Source organism: Juglans microcarpa x Juglans regia, chromosome 6S (genome assembly GCF_004785595.1).
Source record: "Juglans microcarpa x Juglans regia isolate MS1-56 chromosome 6S, Jm3101_v1.0, whole genome shotgun sequence".
In the NCBI taxonomy this organism is placed as follows: Eukaryota; Viridiplantae; Streptophyta; class Magnoliopsida; order Fagales; family Juglandaceae; genus Juglans; species Juglans microcarpa x Juglans regia.
Window position 1 is genome coordinate 12,794,269 of NC_054605.1, and position 22,968 is coordinate 12,817,236.

The following is a 22,968-nucleotide window of genomic DNA, read 5'->3' on the forward strand; positions in this document are numbered from 1 at the left end:
ATAGAGGTTATTTCCTTAGAATGATAGAATTCAATATACCTTGTGAAACATTTTCTTCTTAAGACTCTGAGTCTATCTCTTACTAGGAGTCTGAGTCATCTCCCTCTTAAGAGTTTGAGTTCCTTCTTAACTTTATCTCTTAGCTAAAATTGTGAGGTCCAAATATCCACTCCAAAGGGATTCCAAGAAACACTAGCCGACAAGCTTGTAATTCCTCCCTTAGCCGACAAACTGAGATTCAGGAAATTTGGTTTTTAATATTTCAACAAAGTAAAAACAGATTTATAAATGAGTAAAAAATGATCGATAATGATAATGATGTTGATATATAATCTCCGCCTTATCTAAATTCCAAATCCCGTACCATCAATGGTAAGAGATTATATGCTTGTAACTATCTAATATGCTTGTAACTATCTATATAATAAGGGAGGAGAAGGTTTTAGATAAAACATAAAAGTTGAAAAAAGTACTTTTAGAATATTATTTTGTAATATAATTATTATTTTAAAATTTTAAAAAAGTTGAATTAAGATTTGAAAAAAATTAAATTATTTTTTATATTTTGTGTGAAAATTTAAAAAAGTTGTAATGATGAGATGAAACACTTTTTGAATCCAAACGGGACCTAGAAAAATGTTACTGCTCCTGATGGGGGCTAATGGTTTTTTTTTACTTATTAATTAAGAAAATATTTTTTTAATGATATTATGAATTTTTTAAAATATTTAAAAGCGTTAAAAAAATGTATGAGAAAAAAAGCAATCCGCCCTAATGTTGAGGCGGGACAGACTCCCAATCTGCCCTGCCCAATGCCCACTTTAATAACGAACTACAATCTACTAAACTCAAAAATAATTTCTCGGTCCAAAAGTGATAAAAATACATTTTTAGATTCAAATTGTAAATTATAAATTTATAAATATGACAATAATATAAAACTATGTAGTTCTTAAATTTACTAACAAATTTTTGTGTAAATTATAGTGTAGTACAGTAGCCCTTTTAGAGGTTGTCTTTGATAATACAAATCTCACATTTAAACAATGGAAAATTTTTGTATTGTTCTATCCCCACTGGGCCATACTGCCCCTGCCGGTATTTTGCCTTGCCCATATTTGTTTATAATTGTTTCGGTTTGAGGCTTGGATTGTTGGTCTCAGAAGTTTCGAAAAATTCCTCTTATTAGTTATTATTTATTATTTTATATTTTTATTCTATAAAAAACATTCATATACTTTATAAAAGATATTTCCATTTTATAAAAAATTAAAAGTGTTGGTCTCAGAAATGTCAGTCTATATATAGACATCTCAAGGAACAGATTTGAAATAAAGTGAGGTGAGAGCATTTCTGTGTACGTTATCATGTTTGATTCCAAAAACCCACCATTCAATTATGGACGTTCCTACGTCTACAGAGAAATTCTCTACTGATCATTTAAAATATTTTTTTTTAATTTTTTACTTTTACTTTCATATTTTTTAAACAATTAAGATTTTTTTAAAAATAAAAAAAATCACATATTCATTTTAAAACAATTATATCATCACTAAGTAAAAAAAAAAAAAAAAAAATTAAAAAACATTTTGGTGGCCACCACCCTTCTGTACGAAAAGCATTTCCCTTCAATTATTTAGTCAAAAGGAGGACCAAATGATTCGACACCACTTTGACTGGCCACTGTCCCTTTATTACTAGGAAAAGAGAAGGACAAGGTATGATATAACTAGATATAAATTTTAAATAGGTGAATTTTATATCAATTTTTTATTAAAAAAATAGTTTTTATTAATAAAAAAAAATTATACTTATTTAATGTTAGATATTTTTTTTATAAAAATTTGTATATGATTTATCTATTTAAGATTTATACAAATAATTTCTTTTATAATAAAATTACATTTAAACACAAAGAATCTCAAATATATTAAAACGATCAGACTGTCTCGATATCCAAACGTTTATGTAAGCTCGGTTTGGATATGCAAATCTTTCAATTCATTTTAATTTGTCTCATTTAATCATTTTAAAATTTTCAAATTTTTATATAAAATATAATAAACAATTCAAATTTTTTAAATTTTAAAATAATAATACTATTAAAAAATAATATTATAATAATATTTTATTTAACTTTAATCTCAACTCACTATTTAAATCTTTCTTGTCTCGTTTGTTTTCACAATTATTTTTATCTCATTTCATCTCATCTAAACATTACAACTTTTTCAAATTCTCACACAAAATAAAATAAAAAATTTAACTTTTTAAAATTTTAAAATAAAAATAATATTTAAAAAATATTTTTTAATAATATTTTCTTTAACTTTAAACTTTTATCTTAATTCATCTCATCTTATCTGAAAAATTAAACGAGCCTAATCAATGATTTTGTTCTCTTTACCCATTGACTCATGTCATACATTTTAAATTAAAAATCACTGGATAAATACTAAAATTCAGGAAGAAGAAAAACATTTCCCAAATCACGGTCAAACGTGTTAACGCAAGACTATCCTAGTCCTTAAATGCATTAATTCGTTTACTTTAATGTTATTTATGGCTGTATACTTCTCTTTTTAATTTTTTGTAATATATTTTTAATTATTTATGTTTTTTATTTAAATGTATGGTTTAATACATAAACATGTCTTATAAAAGTAAACAGAGAAAGTGATTGACTGCGTTATCATAAAATTAACTTTACAATTTAATATATTATATCAATTTGCGTCATCTTGTAGATTTAATTTTATGTAATCTATTTACAATTAAAGTATTTCTTTAATTTAAAATGAAAAAAATTATTTCTTAAACTTAAAAACAAAAAAAAAAAAAAAAAAAACAAAAAATAATGTTCGGTTCTTATATTAAGACCATCTTGCTAACGTTGGAGAGATCGGTATCCTTCTCCTCGATGTAATTACGAACTCTACCTTCGAGTACTGCCCTCTGTGGTGTTAACGTTTGTATCTGCTTCTTTTTATTTTTCCTGACTTTTATGACTAGGATTTGACTGGATCTTGATCTGCAATTTCAGGATATATAGCACATCATGGGCGCAACTCCCTCGGCGTCAGCAAGTGATTGCCCACCGGAAAAGAGCTCGCCGGCAAGTAATACCTCCAGGTAATTCATATTTATAATCAACCATCCCCGTGCTCTATACTCGATATAAGGAATTGTTTCCATTCTCTGCATTTTATATGTTTTAATGTCGATCTTATTAATTTGTGCCACCTTAATTATTTCTCCTTTTTTTAATTTTCTTCTATTTTCATTCACTTGTTGAGACAAAATATTTGGCATTAATAGTTGTAATTTCATTAATTTCCGTCACCTTTCATTCTCAACTATTATCTTCTAGTTGATTCATTTTCAAAATATTTTCTTCTAATTTCATTAATTTGAGCCACCTTTCATCCTCAACTATATAATATTTTGGGTTTCCAAGATGATAGAAATAATTAATATTGCAGAAGACAAGATGATCTGATGGCAGATTCCAACAGAAGCAAGCAAACTTCCATTGAGACTGAAGATGTGGAAGAAATTGCATCTTCGATTCAAGGAAAGCTTTTCGAAACGTCTCCACCACCATCTCAGCGTTCCATATTTAGAGTTCCAAATAGACTACGCAGGCATAATGAGAAGGCTTTCGTGCCACAACTAGTTTCAATCGGTCCATTTCACTTCGAGAACAAGGAGCTAAAAGGAATGGAAAAAATCAAGCTATGGTATTTAAAATGCCTCCTCAATCGAGCACCAGCTGAGGAAACAATTAGCTTGGTTTGCTTGGTAAAAGCCGTCGCGCTCGGAAGTACTGAGCAGGATTGTCGCAAGTGTTATGCAGAAGAGGTCGATGTTCCAAGAAAGAAATTCATAGAGATGATGATCCTCGATGGTTGCTTTATCCTCGAATTCCTCTGCAGGTATCAAAAGGACCTGATGGCAATTAAAGGAGAGGAAGATCTCGTGCCTAATACGTCATGGATGCCCAGAAAAATATTAGCCGATTTGCTTCTGCTTGAGAATCAAATTCCTTGGTGCGTGCTCGACTGTTTGTTCAACCTCATGCCCTACTTGAAAACTGAATCGTGCTCCCGACTTGATGATCTGGTTTCCTCTCCTTTTTCCAAGTATGGAATGTTTCCTCCCTCGGCGCGCAGTAGTACTCAAAATCACAAGCATTTACTCGATTGCTTCCGAAACTGTTTAGTTGGTTCATGCACTATAACACGGCCTAATTGCTTAGTTCCCTTAAAGCGGATCCCAATTCGGTCTGTGACACAGCTTTGCGAGAAAGGATTTAGATTTATCGCTGAAGACGGAGAAAACATCCTCAATATAAAGCTCGAAGATAACATAATCAAGATGCCAGCATTAGTTATAGAGGAGAACACAGAATCTATGTTTAGAAACCTCATTGCATATGAGCATTGTGATCCTAGTAAGGGCCACGAAATCACCTCTTACGCTGCGCTCTTGTATTGCCTGATCAAGTCTCCCACAGATGCACTTTATCTCATAGAGAGAGACATTATACAAATTGGTTTGAGCAATGAGGACATAGCAAGTTTCTTAAACAGGCTTTATAATGATATCGGTTGCCGTGGTTTTCTCTACACAGACCTCTGCGAACGTGTGCACAGAACAATACCTCGGTGTCGAACAATTTAATAGGATAAAACGAATATGATCGAGGCACGATTATTTTGGTGATCCAAAGATGTTCTTTAGTCCATGATCTATGTCTTTCCTTGCTACAAGCCGTTTTTTCTGTCCTCCCTCCCCTACTATACATGATGCGGCTGCTAGCTAGCTAGCTCATGTCAAGTAATTATGTTTATGATCTCAGTGTGTATTTCTATCAACAACTATGTTTTAGTAAGTGTGGATCCTGCTGATCTTTCATATTATCTTTGCAAACTCCAAGTGCTAATTGTATTATTTGTCCCTGAAATAGAAAAAATGTGTTAACAGTACTATATATATATATATATATATATATATATATATATATATATATATATATATACCGTTATTATTACTAAGTGCATGCCTTACAAACTGATATGACAGTCACGCCAATTAATAAACTCAAGTTCATCGAATTCAAGAAAAAAATTGAGCATTTAGAAAACATAAAATTAGGTGGGGTCACGACCCAAATCTTTTGGATGGCTAAGAGCATTTTTAATGGCCAAGAATCAAGTCTAAAGTTTGGTTTGGATCTCAACTTTTGGTTATAACATCAATTTTTAGTTAGATGAGTTCATATAGACTAGTCATCTTAAAATTAAAATAATAATATAATATTATATATTTTAAGAATATTTAAATTTTTTTTTTATATTTTATAAATACACTTCATATATTTTAATAATATTTGACAAAAAAAATTATCCAACAATTCTTGAAACCAATAAACTAATTTTCGACGACTCTTTTAGTTGTAGCTAATAGTTAATGATCAAATTAGAATTTTGTGATGCTATTATTTGAAATGTTACATTTTACAACCATAAGAAAAGTGGAAGACAAGAATCTCTCCTCTCAGATCAAGCCTTCCAAGACGACGAAAAACAAACAAATAAACAAACTATCTTGATGTCCAAAAAATTGTAGACTACAAAAATATAAAGAAATTGAGAGATAATTACTTGCAAATGTTGAGAACTGAGACTTTTTACTAATGAGAAAGATTAATGGAAGAAAAAAGTACGAGATCAAAAATAAAAATACTCCTTCATCAATACACAGTCCAACATATAAAAATGAACATTCATATATTGAGCAACACAGTCCACAAACACAATGAACATTACAGTCCACATGACACCAACACAGTCCAACATTAGTAGTATCCTCAACACAGTCCAACATATATAAAAAGAACAGAGCAACACAGTCCACAAATAAAATGAACATTACAGTCCACATGACACCACCACAGTCCAAAAAACTCACACTGCTTTACTTGTAGCCTACTCCTACTACTCATAAGCTCCTACCTTACTAGCAAGTTATTCTTTTTTGTAGGCTACTCTTATTACTTCTAGAATGCCAAAACGCATTAGTCATATAATCCACTAGTAAAAGAGAAGAATTCTGGTTGTTTATTTATAAATGCTCAAGTCAACTTGATAAATGGTCAATTATGCGGTATTAATACTCTTAAATATCTTGGGTTAAAAGTGTTTTATGTGTTAAAACAAGAGTATTAATTAGATAAAGTTAACTTTGTTTGGCATGTGAAATGAATTTCTTATCAGATGCATGGGCTCATATAGCTTACGATGTTCCAGGTTTAATTAAGAGTTAGAGTTTATCACAAGGAGGCCCACATACAAGAGGGGAAGCCCATGCATGAAGGGCCCCTGGACTTGCAACTAAATAACCAATTGAGGCCTAATAGATGGCCACGAGCAGAAATGAGGAGCACGCCTCACACTTATGCACGGGCAGTTGGGAGTGGAACAAACCAAAGGCAGGAGTTGCTGCGCACGTTCGTGGAGCTGCAACTGGGACGTGCAGGCATGAAGTTGGAGGCACAGACGTTTGCGAAAGGGAATCGCATGAAGCAGAGGCGCTATTCTTCGAATATATATACAGCTAGTTTTTACTTTTTTGAACATTCCATTATTTTATTTTCTTGCTTTGATTCAGAGAGGTATTTTGGCATTTTCGGGTTTATTTTCTTTTGAGCATTCTATTGTTTTATGAGGATGATCTGCTAAGTTTTACAACTTGGGTTGCGGTAACACTTTCTTTTATCTGCATTTTTGCTAGATTTATGCAGATTTCAAGTTTCTTACCTTGCTGTGTTTGATACTAAAGTTTGGGAAAAGAATGTTGGATAGATTCTCTTGTTCTTAGTCTTGCTCTGTTGTTGACATGAGGCAAAACAGACCTTTGAATTAATCAAGGTTTCTAGTAGCCAATTGTTATAGTGAGATTGGTTCATGCTTTAGTGAGGATATTTCGTGTTCAGAACCAGCACATGTGTATACTGTTTTTAATCTGTGATCTGTTAATACCTTGATTGGGTTAATAGAAGATAAGTAGTGCCCAGAATTCTTGTGGAGTGTAGAAACAAAGGAAGGTTAAAAACGTGACCCAAGTGTTTGTTAAATTATTTCTTTGGAACTGTTATTTTCAGTTTTATATTTAAAAAGTTATGTTTGTTACTTGTAGGAATTGGAATTACAATTTTTCATCGTTTAGAATATTAAATTTTCAGCGACTATTTCTTTTATGATTTAATCTATCTTTTTAAGATTTATAAAACTGAGATGCTCAAAGCATAACCATATATTCCGTTTTCATTAAATCTTTCTTTGTGAATATATTAAAATCTATTTTACTCATTGTTTATACATACATAAAAAAATACAAAAAGAAAGAATTTTATACTTCATTTTACTTCTTCACACTTCTCATACATCATCATATTTTCCAATTAAATTTCACAAATGCTTTGATAATTCTCTGTCCCTGTGGAATACGATCCTGAAATTATCCTTGATACAACTTGACACTTATACACTTGGAAGCACATTTTAGACCGAGTCACAACTCATCAGATTGTTTAGTCATCTAGTCATGCCAATTCTTGCTCTGATTGAAATTGACAAATGAAATGTGCAAGGATAAAGGTAAAGTAGCATTTTTTTTTTAGGGTAAAAAATCTGATCAATAAAATAGCTATAATGATGATGATAATAATAGTGATTAGTGACTTGATGATTATGAAGATATACTTTCTAGGTTTTGGTCTCAACAAGTAAAAGAAAAAATAAAAGGTTTGTTCAAGGATATCACCACTCAAGAAACACTAACTACGTTTTCACTATACCCCAAATGGTCTGTTCAAGTTACCATTCAAACTCCCTGAAATAATTTATAAAGTTTAACCACTCTGTCCTTTTAAGACAAATCTTTAGAATCACAATAATGGTCACAGCGACTGAGTAGTGGTGGAAAGAGTTTGAACAATAGATCAAGGTTAAAATTTTTGCAATGGCACCTTCTTCCATAGAATTTGAACAATATATCAAGGTTAAAATTACAAATTCAAATCTCTCCTCAAAGTCCCTAATCCAAACACAGCTAAGCGAATTTGGTTAAATATGGTCATGGATGGAAACTCCATCAAACACATAACTGAAAATATACTGAAAGAATCCTTCCCTACTGGAGTGAAAAAAAAAAGGGAAGAGAGAAAAGATATTTAACCCAACATTGTCAAATGGGAAGAGTTTCTCTAACCTTTTTTATTGTTTCGACTCTACCCAAAACTTGATTTTCCAGTTGTGAATCTTCATGATCCAGCCCCTGTTTTACTACTCTATTAATTGGTGATCTCTAACTATTTAACCCGACGCTTGAGGATCCAACTTCAGCCATAAGGCCATTGTTAAAATAAGGCAACAACAAAACTGTAACTCCGTACATCTCAGCCAAAAACAAGAGAAAGAACATAAAAGCAAAAGAAAGGAGAGACCTGAACTATGAGTTCCAGGACTGTTTAACAAAATCCTCCATGGAAGCTGAATTGCAGGAAGGCTTAAAATGATATTTGGGGAATGAAATGATATTTGCACAATAATAGAGATTAGAAAGGAGAGAAGTAGTGGATTTCTTTTGGGTCGACTGAAAATGTTGACAGGGTTACCTTGATAATACTACAAGCCGGATAGAGAGGCATAGAAAACTCTGAATCTGAAGGAGAAACAGATGGAATGAAAAAATGAAAAAAAAAAAAAAAGGAAAAAAAAAAATCTCACCAAACTGGGACCGTCACTCCAGATTTGGTTTTTTGGGAAAAACTTAAAACTACGAAAAAAACAGAAAATGAAATAGAGATTTCAACAAAGCTTCATCAGCTTGAGGCTCGACTTCTCGTCGTCATCACGAGGTCTATGTGAATGTGAGAAAATAGAAAGAGAAGAGGGAGAGAGGAGCAAGGAACAGATTACCGTTTGGGCTGGAATACAACGGCGACGTGGACGGGCAACGGAGGGAAGGGTGCTTGCAAACTGGAGAAGACAAAGGATCAAATGTTGGGAGCTTTCGGGAGAAGAAAGAAAAAACAAGAGAAATGGGCAACTTCGGGTAATAGAAAGAGAAAAGAACGAGGGAAAGAGAGAATGAGAGATAGATGAAATAATAAAATATATTTTTCCAGTGTGAACAGTAACTCGTCAGGTTTAGAGAGAATCCAAGATTTACTGTAGGTCAAGTGCTAAGTTTTGGACCTTTAGCTAATCCAGTGTGAAAATTTTTTCTCACATATAGTTAAAATTTAGACTTGTATTGACATATGGCTATTGCCTATGCTCGTTAGACTTGTATTGACCTTTAGCCATTGCCAATGCTCTAATTGGTGATGCAAGGGGTTTGAATCTGGTTATGCAGATTTGACAGATTCTATGGTGGCGCGCTTGGCCATCTAGAGAAGGCATACCAGTATAAATATAGCAAGAAATGGTTAAAATTTTTCGGATTTGGATCATAATATTGCACACGTATCAGTATTTTGGCCATAAGTACTTTGGCTACGAGTCTTTTAATCGTGTATAAGACCTCAATTTGCAAAGTTCTTTTTGGCGCAGATGTCATGCATGGTCACCAGCTAGGCCTTGTAGTCCAAGTTGCAAACGCAAAATCAACTATTTTCTATTCAAGTCATCAATTTAAATTATTTTTGCCTTTTATGCAAATATTTTTCTTTCACTTTTAGAGACGATTTTATTTTTATTTGGACCATATTTTTTGCAAGATTCTTATTTTTATGCAATAATTGACATTTTTCGGGCAAAATTCTCAAAATATTGAATTTTCATAGGTATTTGAGCTCAACTTATGAGTTTCAAAACTTTTTTTTTTTTTTTTTTAATACGGGGGTGGAGGGATTTGAATGTGCTTCTCCCATTTGGAGACAAAGTCTTATATATAGCTTCTGGTCCAAAGGACCTTTGCTTGTGAGTTTCAAAACTTAATTTTGAATTTTAACAATAAATTTTTCTCTCAAAACTTTCTCTCTAGTCTCGATTTTACATCTTTTATTAATCTCAATTTCTAGATTCTGTTAATTAAATTCTCATCAAAATAATTATAATTATGTTCGACCTCAATAGGCCAACCGGCAACAATGATGAGTGGGTAGCCCCTTAGGGCTCCATAGATCCACGAATATGTGACTCCATCTCTTTCATGGAGAACTAGAGCGTTGCGAGCCTCCTCTGCACAAAGATAAAAAATGGTAAGTCGTCTTTAATTTAGATCTCATTAGAACAGTGATATGAAATGAGATGGTTTTAGATGAAAGTTTAAAATTAAATAAAATATTTTTAGAATATTAGTTTTTAATATTATTATTATTTTGAAATTTGTGAAAGTTGAATTATTTATTATATTTTATGTGAAGATTTGAAAAAATTTGAAATGAAATGAAATAAAACCGTTTCTGTATCCAAACAAAACCTTATTGGTTGACAATCGGGACTGAAGGGGTCGACCATCACCCCAGAAGAGTTGATTTGGCCATCCCAGCCACCATCTTTTTATTATTTTCGATTAGTTTTTAGTTGGAAACAATATCTTTGGTCAGAATGTGGTATAAAAGTGACTGCCTCCAATTACACACTGTTACGTCGTAAATTTATTAATTCTACAATGAATTAAAACCACACCCAATTAAATCTTTTTAGAAGAAAATTAAGTTTTAAACCCTAAAACATAAACCTAAGCTCTCAAAAACCATGATACTAATTATTTTTAAAATAATTTTTAGTCACTATTATGACCGTTACTCAGAGTGGCAACCGCCCCTCTGAGAGGTCACTGGCCAGAGTTTGGTTAAAATTCGAGAATGGTCACTGGAATCCAATAGACGGCCACCAAAATTAAGAATTTTAAAAACAAAACAGAATTTTATAAGTTTTGATTGTTTGTGCATGGGTGAGTGTTTTAATTATGATGAAAAGACTGACATATCATTGGTTGGAGGCTGTAAAGTCAAAGTTTTTATTTTTGTACCATACCAACCGGTACGGTCGAAATATTTGATACCAAACTAATAGCTTGTACAGAGAAGCTATATTTTTCTTACTGGCTAAAATACTGGTCGATATGTCGGATTTTTGCCGAAATGCGAATTTCGGTCGATACGTGTATAGGAAGCTCAAGTGCTGACTCATATATGGCATTTTTGTAATTAAGGTAAAACGGCAGGGGCATTTTTTATGCACTACATACTACACGCCCTCCTCTTCTCTTTTAGACCACGACTTTTATTTTTATTGTCTCCCTATTCTCTCTCTCTGTTACTTGCATAATTGCATTGAATAGCTCAACTATTTTTATTTTTCAAACTCTCATATTTCAGTTCTTTGGCTTGTTTCCTCGTGGCATGCAGTACTACATAGAATGCTAGTTAGCTAGCTACTTCTGCACATGTACTACATCCATGGGACCCTTATTTTATTTATTTATTTATTTCATTTTTTAACTTCTTTGGAGTAAAGAAAGTGGATGAAGAATTTGAGCTTATTGAGTTTATGATTTATTTTGTTGTTATTTTAGAATATAGTTTAGGTGTATATATATATATTTATCTATATATAAACTATTTTGAAACGGTATCCGAAACGGTATCGATATCGAATATTTCGTTTCAGTGTCTTGACTGAAACGGCCACCGAAACGGTATTCAAAACTTTGTGTAAAAGTCCCTTTTACACCGTATCTTAATTTTATAAAAGTCCCTCCTAGCTAAGCTTAGTTTGGAAATTGTGCTTGTCTAAGCGCGCATTTCTTTCAATAAGAATATATTTTAGACATTAATATATGATTGTCAAGAATATATTTCTGAAAGAGAAATGATAGTTTCAGTTGTGAGATCGTAAGCGCCGTGCAATTATTCTAAAAAAAATAAATAAATACGAGACCCACATGAAAAAATAATAAATTTTTAATAGTGAAACTCACTCTTTTTCAAAATAACTGTACGGCGCTTACGCACTCCACAACTGCAGGTAGCATTACCCGGTTAGGGGTGAGCTTTGCATACCGTTAGTAGATGGAACCAAAGAAATCAAAGAAGAGAAAATGGAACCACCACCACCAAACATGTGCCCAACATTTGCTTCCAAGTCACTCTACATGTAAAGTAAATCTATTTATAATAAAATAACCAGTTTAGACTTTAGCCCATAAATCTATCTATCAGCCCTAGCCCAACCACTAGGGCTCAGCACCGACTAAGTCAGAGTTGAGTTCAACTTTTTTCGACATTGGCTTCGATTTAGTCAGATTCCAATATCGACCTTCAACTCCAAATTCAACAAGTACAAAATCCGATCCAACTCCAACTTATTTAAAGCGGAGCAGAGTTGGATCGGATATTGGATTTAGGTTACAAAATTGGTCCATACATGTTTTGGGCTTTGTTAGTGGGCTCTATTTTAAACTAAGACCCATCCTATTTTTTTAACCCCAATTTATGGGCTGATACGATGGGCTCCATACAAAGTCCATATTTTTGGGTCAAACCATTGAAAATGTCTTAAATATTTAAAACCTATATAGTTTTTAAGAGGTTTGCTATTTAGAAGCCATGTAGTAGTGCATTCGTTGCTGGCTGCTTATCTCTCTCTCTTACAAAAAAAAAAAAAATCAAAACGTGCATTTTGATTCAATTTGAAAGTCGGTTTCTAATTTTATCCCCATTCGAATTCATCCCGCAGAACACCTTCTCCCTCGACAGTAACCCACGTCACGTTCCTCTACCCAGTTCCTCCCGGCGACATTGTCTCTCTCGTCAGCACCATCGAGTGGCGCTCCTTCATCTGCCCAACGCCACCGCCACTTCCCGCAAGCTCATTGAATGGAGCAAACCCGAAACCATATTTGAATCCCGCGAAACCCACCCTCCTTCCTCGCCACAAACCCACGTTGGCTTCCTCTTCCCAGCACCACCTCGTGACGGTGTCTCTCTGTTCACCGCCACCTCACGACACTCCTACGTCTCCCCAGCACCGCCACTCCCCTCAAACTTTTGATTGAACCGACCTAACCAACGACAAGTTCAGCTCTGTTTCGCCAAACGGTTTGCTCAGCTTTTTAGGTAAATATTGTATCATTTTCCCTTCCATACTATTATGTTCTTCATGTATACATCGAGATGTGACTTTTGTGTTCTCTGATATGGATATTGTGGCTTAGGGCATGGAGAAAAACATTTTTCAAAATATGGTTCGTAAGGCATTTTTGTGTTTTCTGATATGGGTATTGTTAATAGAACCATACCCAGTGGTTGTTTGTAAAAAATAGTAACTTTTAAGTTATGTTGTGTAGAGTTCTCTACTTCTGTTGGGTCGTCTTTAGTGATTGTAAATTTAAAGAATTCTTTACAAGGAAGATATGCAGAGATTGTCAAAACTGTTGCAAACAGAACCCAACACTGTTGGATTTGTAACTAGATTGTTAAAACTTCGATCATATCCATTTTTAGGGCAGAGATTGTTAAATCTATTTGTTAAATCTGATGTGACTATTGCAAACTCGGTCTGGGAGGAACTATTGCAATCAAGAAGTGCGTTCCAGCTTGATCTCGTCCCTGCAGAGTAAGGAATCTCCATAGTCATTGGAATATGTGTTTGAGATCTACATAAATATGTTACTTTTATTAGGTGTGGCTAACACTCACTTTTTCTTCTATTTGTGTAACCTTTACAAGTCCGATAAATCACAGTTGATTTTTCTCAGTAAACCTAGTCATGCTGATTCTATATCAGTGAAAGAAAAGTTCATCCATGCAAAGGTGTGACAAAATCTGGTCTTCTGTTCTGGTCTTTTCATTTAAGTCATTCTCTTTCGACTGAAGATAATTGCCCATGGCTCATGTAACTAAGATAGGGGCAGAGATTGTGTTTACTTTTGCCATGGAAAGTCATATGTTGTTGGTGACAATTTTTCCCCTATGATGGAAACATGTGCATGACTAGAATTACATATTTTTATCGATGGTAACATTTTTTTGTTCTTATTGCATATTTTAGTATATTCGATATTTATAATTTGACTATTTATGTTTTTATTTAGGGAGGTTTGACCACTTAGTTGATTGTAGACTACTCTTCTAGCTGATTTAGTCCTACATCTACACTGAAACTCTTCTGGCATATCGATGCACTTACTATATGTTAGATAATTGGCTCATAGCACGTTTTATCGATGTACTTCCAATGGCTTGGCTTGGATAGTGTTTAATTAATGTACTTCCAATGGCTTGGCTTGGATAGTGTTTAATTAATGTACTTCCAATGGCTTGGCTTGGATAGTGTTTAATTAATGTACTTCCAGTGGCTTGGATACTTCTTTTCAGGCTTTTTGATGTTTTAAACTAGAGCATTGATGGTTTTTTGGTTGTACATGATCACTGTATACATTATTTATGTTGTATGTAGAGGGTTCTACTATGAGATCATGATATTATCTTCATTCTTTCACCTAACGAGAAAAAAATGTCTACATTCTTGTAGGTTTCTCTAGGTGTTGATTTTTCATTCATATAATGTCAAATTTGGAAGAGGGTAATTCCTAGAAGTCATTGTTTAATTTTTCTAATTACTGGAAGAAATGCAAGAGAAAAATCATAACCTTCATCTTCTTGACAATTTATCATTCATCTTGTGCCAAGGCCACACATTTTGATATGAAATCTTTGCAATTGCTTAGGTGTTTCTCTTGTATACAACCCATGTACATGGGCTATGCCTATTGCTATTGATAAGATTTCTTGCCTACCTATCAAAAAAAGCTTTGCAATTGATCTTGAATTGCATCTTCTTTGTTTTTTTGTAATTTTGTGTGCAGTTTTTCCTAGTATAGACAAGGGACTATGAGTGCTGGCATTTGAGATGCAATTTAAAACTACATTTTTTTTCTTTTTTAGATTCCACTCTAGCATCATTTTCTAAAATGGATATTTTTTTTCTTATGATCTTGAAAATTGCATTGAGGACTTTCAGTTTACAAAAGTTGGCTGTATTATCGATTCAAGATATCCTAAGGATATGTTATACGTCAGAATCTATTGCTGGTGAATTTCAATTATTTACTTATTACTGCTGCACTATGGATTATGATACTATACCTAGATGATGGAGAACTTAATATTTATCTTTTTTATGGTAACTATATGGGTACACACTTCATATTGGCAATTAACATTGAAACACTTAAGTGAACTATGCTTCCACAAATGGGAAGAATTTATAGGAAAGACAAAGGAGAAAATGTCTCATCTGCACGAACTGGAAGCATTTACTTGTAATTATTTACTTGTAATTAGTTAGACTTTTTCAGAATCTAGTGAAATCAAAGGACTCTGAAATCTGAGATGTTCTGTATTTGTAATTTGTTCGTGAATGCTTGCAAGTAATACTACATTTTACTGTTCTATTGATTATATCTTGTCCTTCTAGCAATTTTCCCCTAGAGTGGACAACAATGAATGTAAATTACTCTACTAGCTTATGCTAATAAATTTTGATGAACTATTTGCAGGGCCTCTTTAGATCGGATGCAGATCAAACAAATTGGAATAGGATAGTTGCACTGATCAACTACAAATTATGGTCCTTTGCATGATTGGACAGTTGCACCAGAATCAAGCAATATGAAAGGCAAAGAAACTCAAGACGAAACTGGATTGTATATTATTTTGTTGTGATTTGTGCTATAATTATTTTATATTCGAAAAACAATAATGTATGTCTATCAGTGCTAAAATATGGATATTAGGTCATTTGTAGTGTTCATCCAATTTTTGAAATGTTGTAATGTTGTAATATTTGTAAGACATTTTGGAATGTAACTTTGAATATTGCTTACAAAAACATGTTTATAATGCAATTGTTTACATTGCACTTTGCTGATTGTGATTGTAATGATAACAATATACGTCCAAAATTTATAGTGTAATCTGTCCAAAATCATTGGGTAAGCTGTCCAGAATTAGAACCAAATTTTGCCAAAAAATACACTAACCACCAAAAATAAACTAAAATTTAGTAAACTAGACAAAATAATACAGGACCAATAAATTTAATGACTGCTACACTTGAGTCCACACAACTATTGTTGACTGCTACACTTAGATTTACAGCATCCAATGGCTATAGTCCACTCATTGCCATGCCCTTCCAGCATGGCCCCTGCCCTTCCCCTCTCACTTGCTATTGTTGACTGCTACACTTGAGTTACAAAGTTATGACATTGCTAGCTGCAGATAAAAATAAATAAAATCAAATGTTTGACAACTACAACACATCCAAGTAATACTTAACCCCCAGAATCAAAAGGCATTGTTGAAATTTTACTTTTCTTGCAAAAAATCAAAATCAACCAGCCAAATGCAGATTATCCAATCCAAGCTACCGGATAACCACAATCTTTCAATAGAGGAACAAAAACCATTGAAAGAAAAACTATTAGAATACAGTTACAAAATCATTTCACAAATGAAAAAATGATATATTGAAAGTACAAGATTTGAAGAAAAACCCTGCAGCTCAAGGTTTCTTAACCTGTTTTTATTATTCATATGGAACTGCATGTGAGGACGGAGATCACACCAGCCAAGTTCAAGTGAGGGAAAGAAGGTTTTTCTTGTTTAGCTTTTTTTTTTTTTTTTTTTTTTAAATTATACTTTCTTCTACATCAACTTTTTCCATTCATTTTTCTTCTTGGCTAATTCATCCTAAACCAGAATTCTAGCATGATTTTGGGCAAGTCTTCCAGTTACCTACTTATTAAAAAAAAAAAAAAAAAAAGTCTCCCAGTTACCAGCATGTTCACTAGGAAGAATATTTTAAATGAATGGCCCTTCATATCTCGAGCATTTTCATCAATAGAGGTATTTTCATCAATAAAGGTATTTTCATCAATAGAGGTATTTTAGAAAAGAATATTTTAAATGAATGACCCTTCCTTTTGCTCCCATTCAATCAATGATGTCTACAAAAAAGTCCTTCAAGGGAGGTAAGTATCTATCCATTCAGCATACTTATATATAAAAAAAAAAAAAAAATGATCATGCCTATGGCCCTTTGAACTCTCCTCTTCAGGATGGTTAGAATATGCTCGAGCATTTTCATCAATACTCATAAATGGAGTTCTATATCTCCATGCCCTAAGCCCAATACCCATCTCTGAAAGATAAAATCTGCCCCAAACTTTACCTCTCTCAGTACAAATAACTTAATAATGTGGAGTTACCTCTTGTTGCTGAGCAGATGGGTGGCAAAACAGAGGTAGGAGTCGCGGGTGCTGGGCGACGAGAGGGACGGAGACCACTCGAGGTGCGTTGAGCGGTGGCACTGGTGGAGGGAGGGCATCGCAGGATCTAGGCGACGTGGTCCCCATGAACTCCTCCCTCTTGTTCGAAATGGACCGTGCGGGAAAAAGGCTAGGCGGCGATGGGCAGAGGGGGGGGGATAGCAAATGGGAATGAGGGCTGAGAGACGGAAAGCCTCAAACCTGTTCAGTGTCTTAGTGAACCCGGTCTACACGTCATGTGTGCAATGGATGCAACCAAATAGTGGCTTCTGTGAAGATTTTTCTAGTTTTTAAACCCCTACTTTTGGAGATGCAATGAGCTTTATATAAAGCCTACCTCTTGGGCCTAAGTTTTAGCAAGATAGGAAACAAGGTCAATGTTGTAAAAAAAAAAAATGATATAGAATAATATCTTTGCCATCTTTACTAAAAGAATAAATATAGATAGAAGCCACTGTTGGGAGCAACCATTTTGCACACATGATGTGGCATTATCTAGACCACACATCTCCCAAGTCTAAAATAAAAAAGTAGAGAACTAAAAGCAGTCATGTAGTGAGTGCAAAGTGTGCACTGCTACAGTGGCTTCTCTCTAGCATTACTCAACTATTGGATCCAATTGCAAAAGAAAATTCTAATATACTTAAACCAAAATTACATGGAAAAAAAAACCCACCATCTAGGCATTCAATACATAACATAAAAAAACATTACATGAACAACCATCTAGTATGTGCCAAAAACATAAAAAAAACAAAATAAACCAATTACATGAACAAAACGAAACAAACCCATAAGAAATTTGTCATCAGTTTTCAAGACTAGAGAGAAAGTCTAGTCTAAAGATGGCATAGGACTCATTAGTATAATTTGTCCCCTAACATGCTCATATATCATTCAAACCCATAAGAAATTTGAAAACGTAATCTAACTCCTGAACTTCACCAACGGATTTAAGAGCTTTACAGGTACATAAACCACATGAGCAAGAAGGCACAGGTCTATAATTATGTAATTCTTCCTAAATGCCATTCAGTTGAGTAAAGTATTCACTTATTGTATGAGTGCCTTGCACGATGGTACCGAGTTGTTGCTGAAGATGATAAATCCTCACGTTATCGGGCTGAGCAAATCTGGTCTTCAATTTTTCCCACACATCCTTGGCTGAACTGATATAAAGAATGTTGGAGGCAATTTCTTTTGATATGGAGTTGAGCAACCATGAGAGTATAAGGTTGTTGCAGCGTAACCAGGGAATGTAGAGAGAATCGATTAAATTTGGTGTTGATATACTATCATCTAGAAACCCAAGCTTACTATCATCTAGAAACCCAAGCTTATTCTTCATAGAAATGGCTAAGATGAAATATTAATGCTTGGATAGGTAGTTTGGACCAGTGAGAGTAGGTGTAACAACCACAGTATTGGCATTGTCACTGTGGTGAAGGTAGAAAGGGCTCTTTGGGTCCTCTGAGGGTGAGGTGGTTGGAGGGGCAGCATTTGAAGAACCTTCGTTTGACATTGGTATAAAGGTAATCAAAGAGGACAAGAAAAAAAAAATGAAGAAAAGCAGGGAAGGTGTATGATGAAAAGCTTGAAAGGAAATTGAAGAATTCGTTTTCACATGTCAGAGTATCTCTCTGATACTATGTTGAAAAAGAGGAAAAGAGGAATGACTTGAAGAAATTCTATTCTCATTCATTTCTTGAATTAATTTTGTACATAGCTGTGCGACTTATATATATATATATATATAATATATATATATATATATATACAACTTATCCAAAAAGCTCACAACCAATGAAATAAAAGAATGGCTAACAAACCTATAGCTACTCTGTACAACTCTGAGAAGGGAATACATGTATAGACTGTGTAGTGGAAAGGAATAAACAAAGTCCTAACTAATAGTGTTGTAGTGGAGTTGTCGAGCTGCTGAGAATATCCTTCACACGTCCTTGCCAATTCCATTGCTGCTGTCATAATTTTTCCTAACCTGTGCTGAAGCTGCAGGTCTATGTGATGGGGCTGAGCTGGACATCTTGATTTCTTTCTAGACCTTTTGAGAGTTCCCTCTCACCCGGATACAGGGAAAGTAAAAGTAGCTTCATAGTTTTCATCTTTACCAAATAGTAACATCTTTAATCTTGTCGGGATGTAAAGCAAAGGCCTTACACCTTGGCTTCTTTATCATCGGTTTGTAAGAGAGGAGAATGCTAGTATAAGTATTAAATAGATAAATTTATACAAGTTCTTTGTAAAAAAAAGCAAGTACCACTAATAAAATAAAGGTTTTTTTACATTTTCGTTTAAGGTGAAATCCGCTTTTTTAGAATAGCTTGTATAAGACTTGTCTATTTAAAGTTTGTACAAATCACATCTCTTTGAGATTAATTGGTGGGTTTTAGATGTGTTATGGAGAAATACTAGATTTTGTAAAAGTAGACATATAAACTGATGCGATACGTTAAATTGTAAAATTAATTTTATTTTAAAATAGATTTAACGTATTATATGAAATTATATAAAAACTCACTTTTATGAATCTATTTATCACTATAGCAATTCTCTTTTTCTAATCATAAAGGGAGGGTAGTGGCCAGTCAAAGTCACTAGTTAGGTAGTTAGGAATAGTGGGTTTTGGAATCAAACGTAATAACGTTAATTAAACCAATGATTTTATTCTCTTTAATCATTGGCTTATGTCATACATTTTTAAGAGTCCGTACTGGATCAATACTATTTATATATATATATATATATATATATATATATATAAAGGATCAATACTAAAAACTAGGAAGAAGGAAAACTTTTCCCAAATCATTATATAAAGGATCAATACTAAAATCTAGGAAGAAGGAAAACATTTCCCAAATCACCGTCAAACGTGCGAACCCATGACTATCCTAGTCCTTAAATTCATTGATTCGTTACTTGAATGTTATTTGTAGCTTAAATGTTACTTCTTGTTGTAGTACTTTTCTTTCTAATTTCTCCTATTGATTCCATACATTTTAAATTATTTTATATAATTTTTCATTTAAATGTGTGGTGTTTAATTTAAAGAGAAGTACTACATATATAAAGAAAATTTTATAAAAGAAAATTTTAAAAGTAATATGATTTCATGTGATCCTTTATATCTACTTTATAATAAAAGTAAATTTACAATTTAACATATTACATCAAGCCACATCATTTTGTATATTTATTTTTATGTAATCATTTTATGAGTAATGTATTTCTCTACTAGTCTAATTTAAAAGAAAGAATATTATTTCTTAAACTTAAGAAAATAATAATAATGTTTGGTTTATATTAAGACGATCGTGTTAACGTTAGAGACATCGATATCCTTCTCTCTCTATCTAACGAACTCTTTGAGTGCCCTGATCTGCCGTTGCCTGCCTCTCACTTTCTCCGGTCCTCTTATAGATCATCTGCCTCCGTTTGCATCTGCTTCTTTTTCCTGCTTTTTATGACTAGGATTTGACTGGATCTTCATCTGCAATTTTCAGGATAACACATGGGCGCAACCAACTCGACGTCAGCAAGAAAATCCTCTAGGTAATTAATACATGCATAGTCTCAAAAGGATTGTTTCCATTCTCTACATTTTATCTGTTTTAATGTTAATCTTATTAATTTGTGCCACCTTAATTCACTACAAAAAAAATTGATTAATTGTGACCAGTTATTTCATGAAAAAATAATTATTTTCTGTCAAAATGAGTCTATTTTAGTCGTAAATAATCATTCTCGTTAGAAATAATCCGTCACAAATACTCATTTTTTCTTTAGTGATTATTTCTCCTTTCTTTTTCCTTCTATTTTCATTCACTCGTTGAGACAAAATATTTGGCATTATTAGTTGTAATTTCATTAATTTATGTCACCTTTCATTCTCAACTATTGTCTTCTAGTTGATTCATTCTCAAAATATTTTCTTCTAATTCATTAATTTGAGCCACCTTTCATCCTCAACTATATAATATTTTGGGTTTCCAAGATGAAAGAATATATACATGATGACAAATTCGATAGAAATAATTAATATTGCAGAAGACAAGATGATCTGATGGCAGATTCCAACAGAAGCAAGCAAACTTCCATTGAGACTGAAGATGTGGAAGAAATTGCATCTTCGATTCAAGGAAAGCTTTTCGAAACGTCTCCACCACCATCTCAGCGTTCCATATTTAGAGTTCCAAATAGACTACGCAGGCATAATGAGAAGGCTTTCGTGCCACAACTAGTTTCAATAGGTCCATTTCACTTCGAGAACAAGGAGCTAAAAGGAATGGAAAAAATCAAGCTATGGTATTTAAAATGCCTCCTCAATCGAGCACCAGCTGAGGAAACAATTAGCTTGGTTTGCTTGGTAAAAGCCGTCGCGCTCGGAAGTACTGAGCAGGATTGTCGTAAGTGTTATGCAGAAGAGGTCGATGTTCCAAGAAAGAAATTCATAGAGATGATGATCCTCGATGGTTGCTTTATCCTCGAATTCTTCTGCAGGTATCAAAAGGACCTGATGGCAATTAAAGGAGAGGAAAATCTCGTGCCTAATACGTCATGGATGCCCAGAAAAATATTAGCCGATTTGCTTCTGCTTGAGAATCAAATCCCTTGGTGCGTGCTCGACTGTTTGTTCAACCTCATGCCCTACTTGAAAACTGAATCGTGCTCCCGACTTGATGATCTGGTTTCCTCTCCTTTTTCCAAGTATGGAATGTTTCCTCCCTCGGCGCGCAGTAGTACTCAAAATCACAAGCATTTACTCGATTGCTTCCGAAACTGTTTAGTTGGTTCATGCACTATAACACGGCCTAATTGCTTAGTTCCCTTAAAGCGGATCCCAATTCGGTCTGTGACACAGCTTTGCGAGAAAGGATTTAGATTTATCGCTGAAGACGGAGAAAACATCCTCAATATAAAGCTCGAAGATAACATAATCAAGATGCCAGCATTAGTTATAGAGGAGAACACAGAATCTATGTTTAGAAACCTCATCGCATATGAGCTTTGTGATCCGAGTAAGGGCCACGAAATCACCTCTTACGCTGCGCTCTTGTATTGCCTGATTGAGTCTCCCACTGATGCACTTCGTCTCAAAGAGAGAGACATTATACAAATTGGTTTGAGCAATGGGGACATAGCAAGTTTCTTAAACAGGCTTTATAAAGATATCTGTTGCCATGGTTTTCTCCACACAGACCTCTGCGAACATGTGAACAGACCAGCACCAGTAATCTCGTTGCCAACAGTCCAACTAGGCATACATGCAGTACGAGTCCGGTACTGATGAACTGTTCATCTGAAGCCCTTGACTCCCGTTACATAAAAATAAAAACAGTACCTCGGTTGTCACAACTTGAATTGGATAAAACGAATATGATCGAGGCACGATTATTTTGGAGATCCAAAGATGTTCTTTAGTCCATCTATGTCTTTCCTTGCTACAAACCGTCATTTATTCTGCCCTGATCTGCTACTTTACATGATGCGGCTGCGAGCTAGCTCATGTCAAGTAATTATGTTTATGATCTAAGTGTGTATTTCTTTCAACAACTATGTTTTAGTAAGTGTGGATACTTCTGATCTTTCATGTTA

The 22,968-nt window shown here is 33.8% G+C and overlaps 1 protein-coding gene across 2 annotated transcripts; it reads left to right on the plus strand.

Annotated features, from left to right (window-relative positions):
* The first annotated feature begins 2,973 nt into the window (after window positions 1–2,973).
* Window positions 2,974–22,968, plus strand: LOC121236386 (UPF0481 protein At3g47200-like). 2 transcript variants are annotated; one of them, XM_041132800.1, is made up of 3 exons: window positions 2,974–3,132; window positions 3,483–4,647; window positions 22,586–22,968. In XM_041132800.1, exons 1-3 carry the CDS (start codon window positions 3,059–3,061, stop codon window positions 22,658–22,660), a joined length of 1,314 nt encoding a protein of 437 aa, XP_040988734.1. In that variant the 5' UTR covers window positions 2,974–3,058; the 3' UTR covers window positions 22,661–22,968. The 2 variants fall into 2 exon arrangements, with proteins under 2 accessions (XP_040988734.1, XP_040988736.1); XM_041132802.1 differs by having other exon boundaries at window positions 3,486–4,647.

What these genes read in the sequence shown, in the direction of transcription:
- LOC121236386 (XM_041132800.1), top strand. Translation starts at nt 3,059, where the DNA reads ATGGGCGCAACTCCCTCGGCGTCAGCAAGTGATTGCCCACCGGAAAAG. An exon ending in CCGGCAAGTAATACCTCCAG is followed by an intron (nt 3,133 to 3,482) that starts GTAATTCATATT and finishes TTAATATTGCAG; the next exon opens with AAGACAAGATGATCTGATGG. An exon ending in ACACAGACCTCTGCGAACGT is followed by an intron (nt 4,648 to 22,585) that starts GTGCACAGAACA and finishes CTCTGCGAACAT; the next exon opens with GTGAACAGACCAGCACCAGT.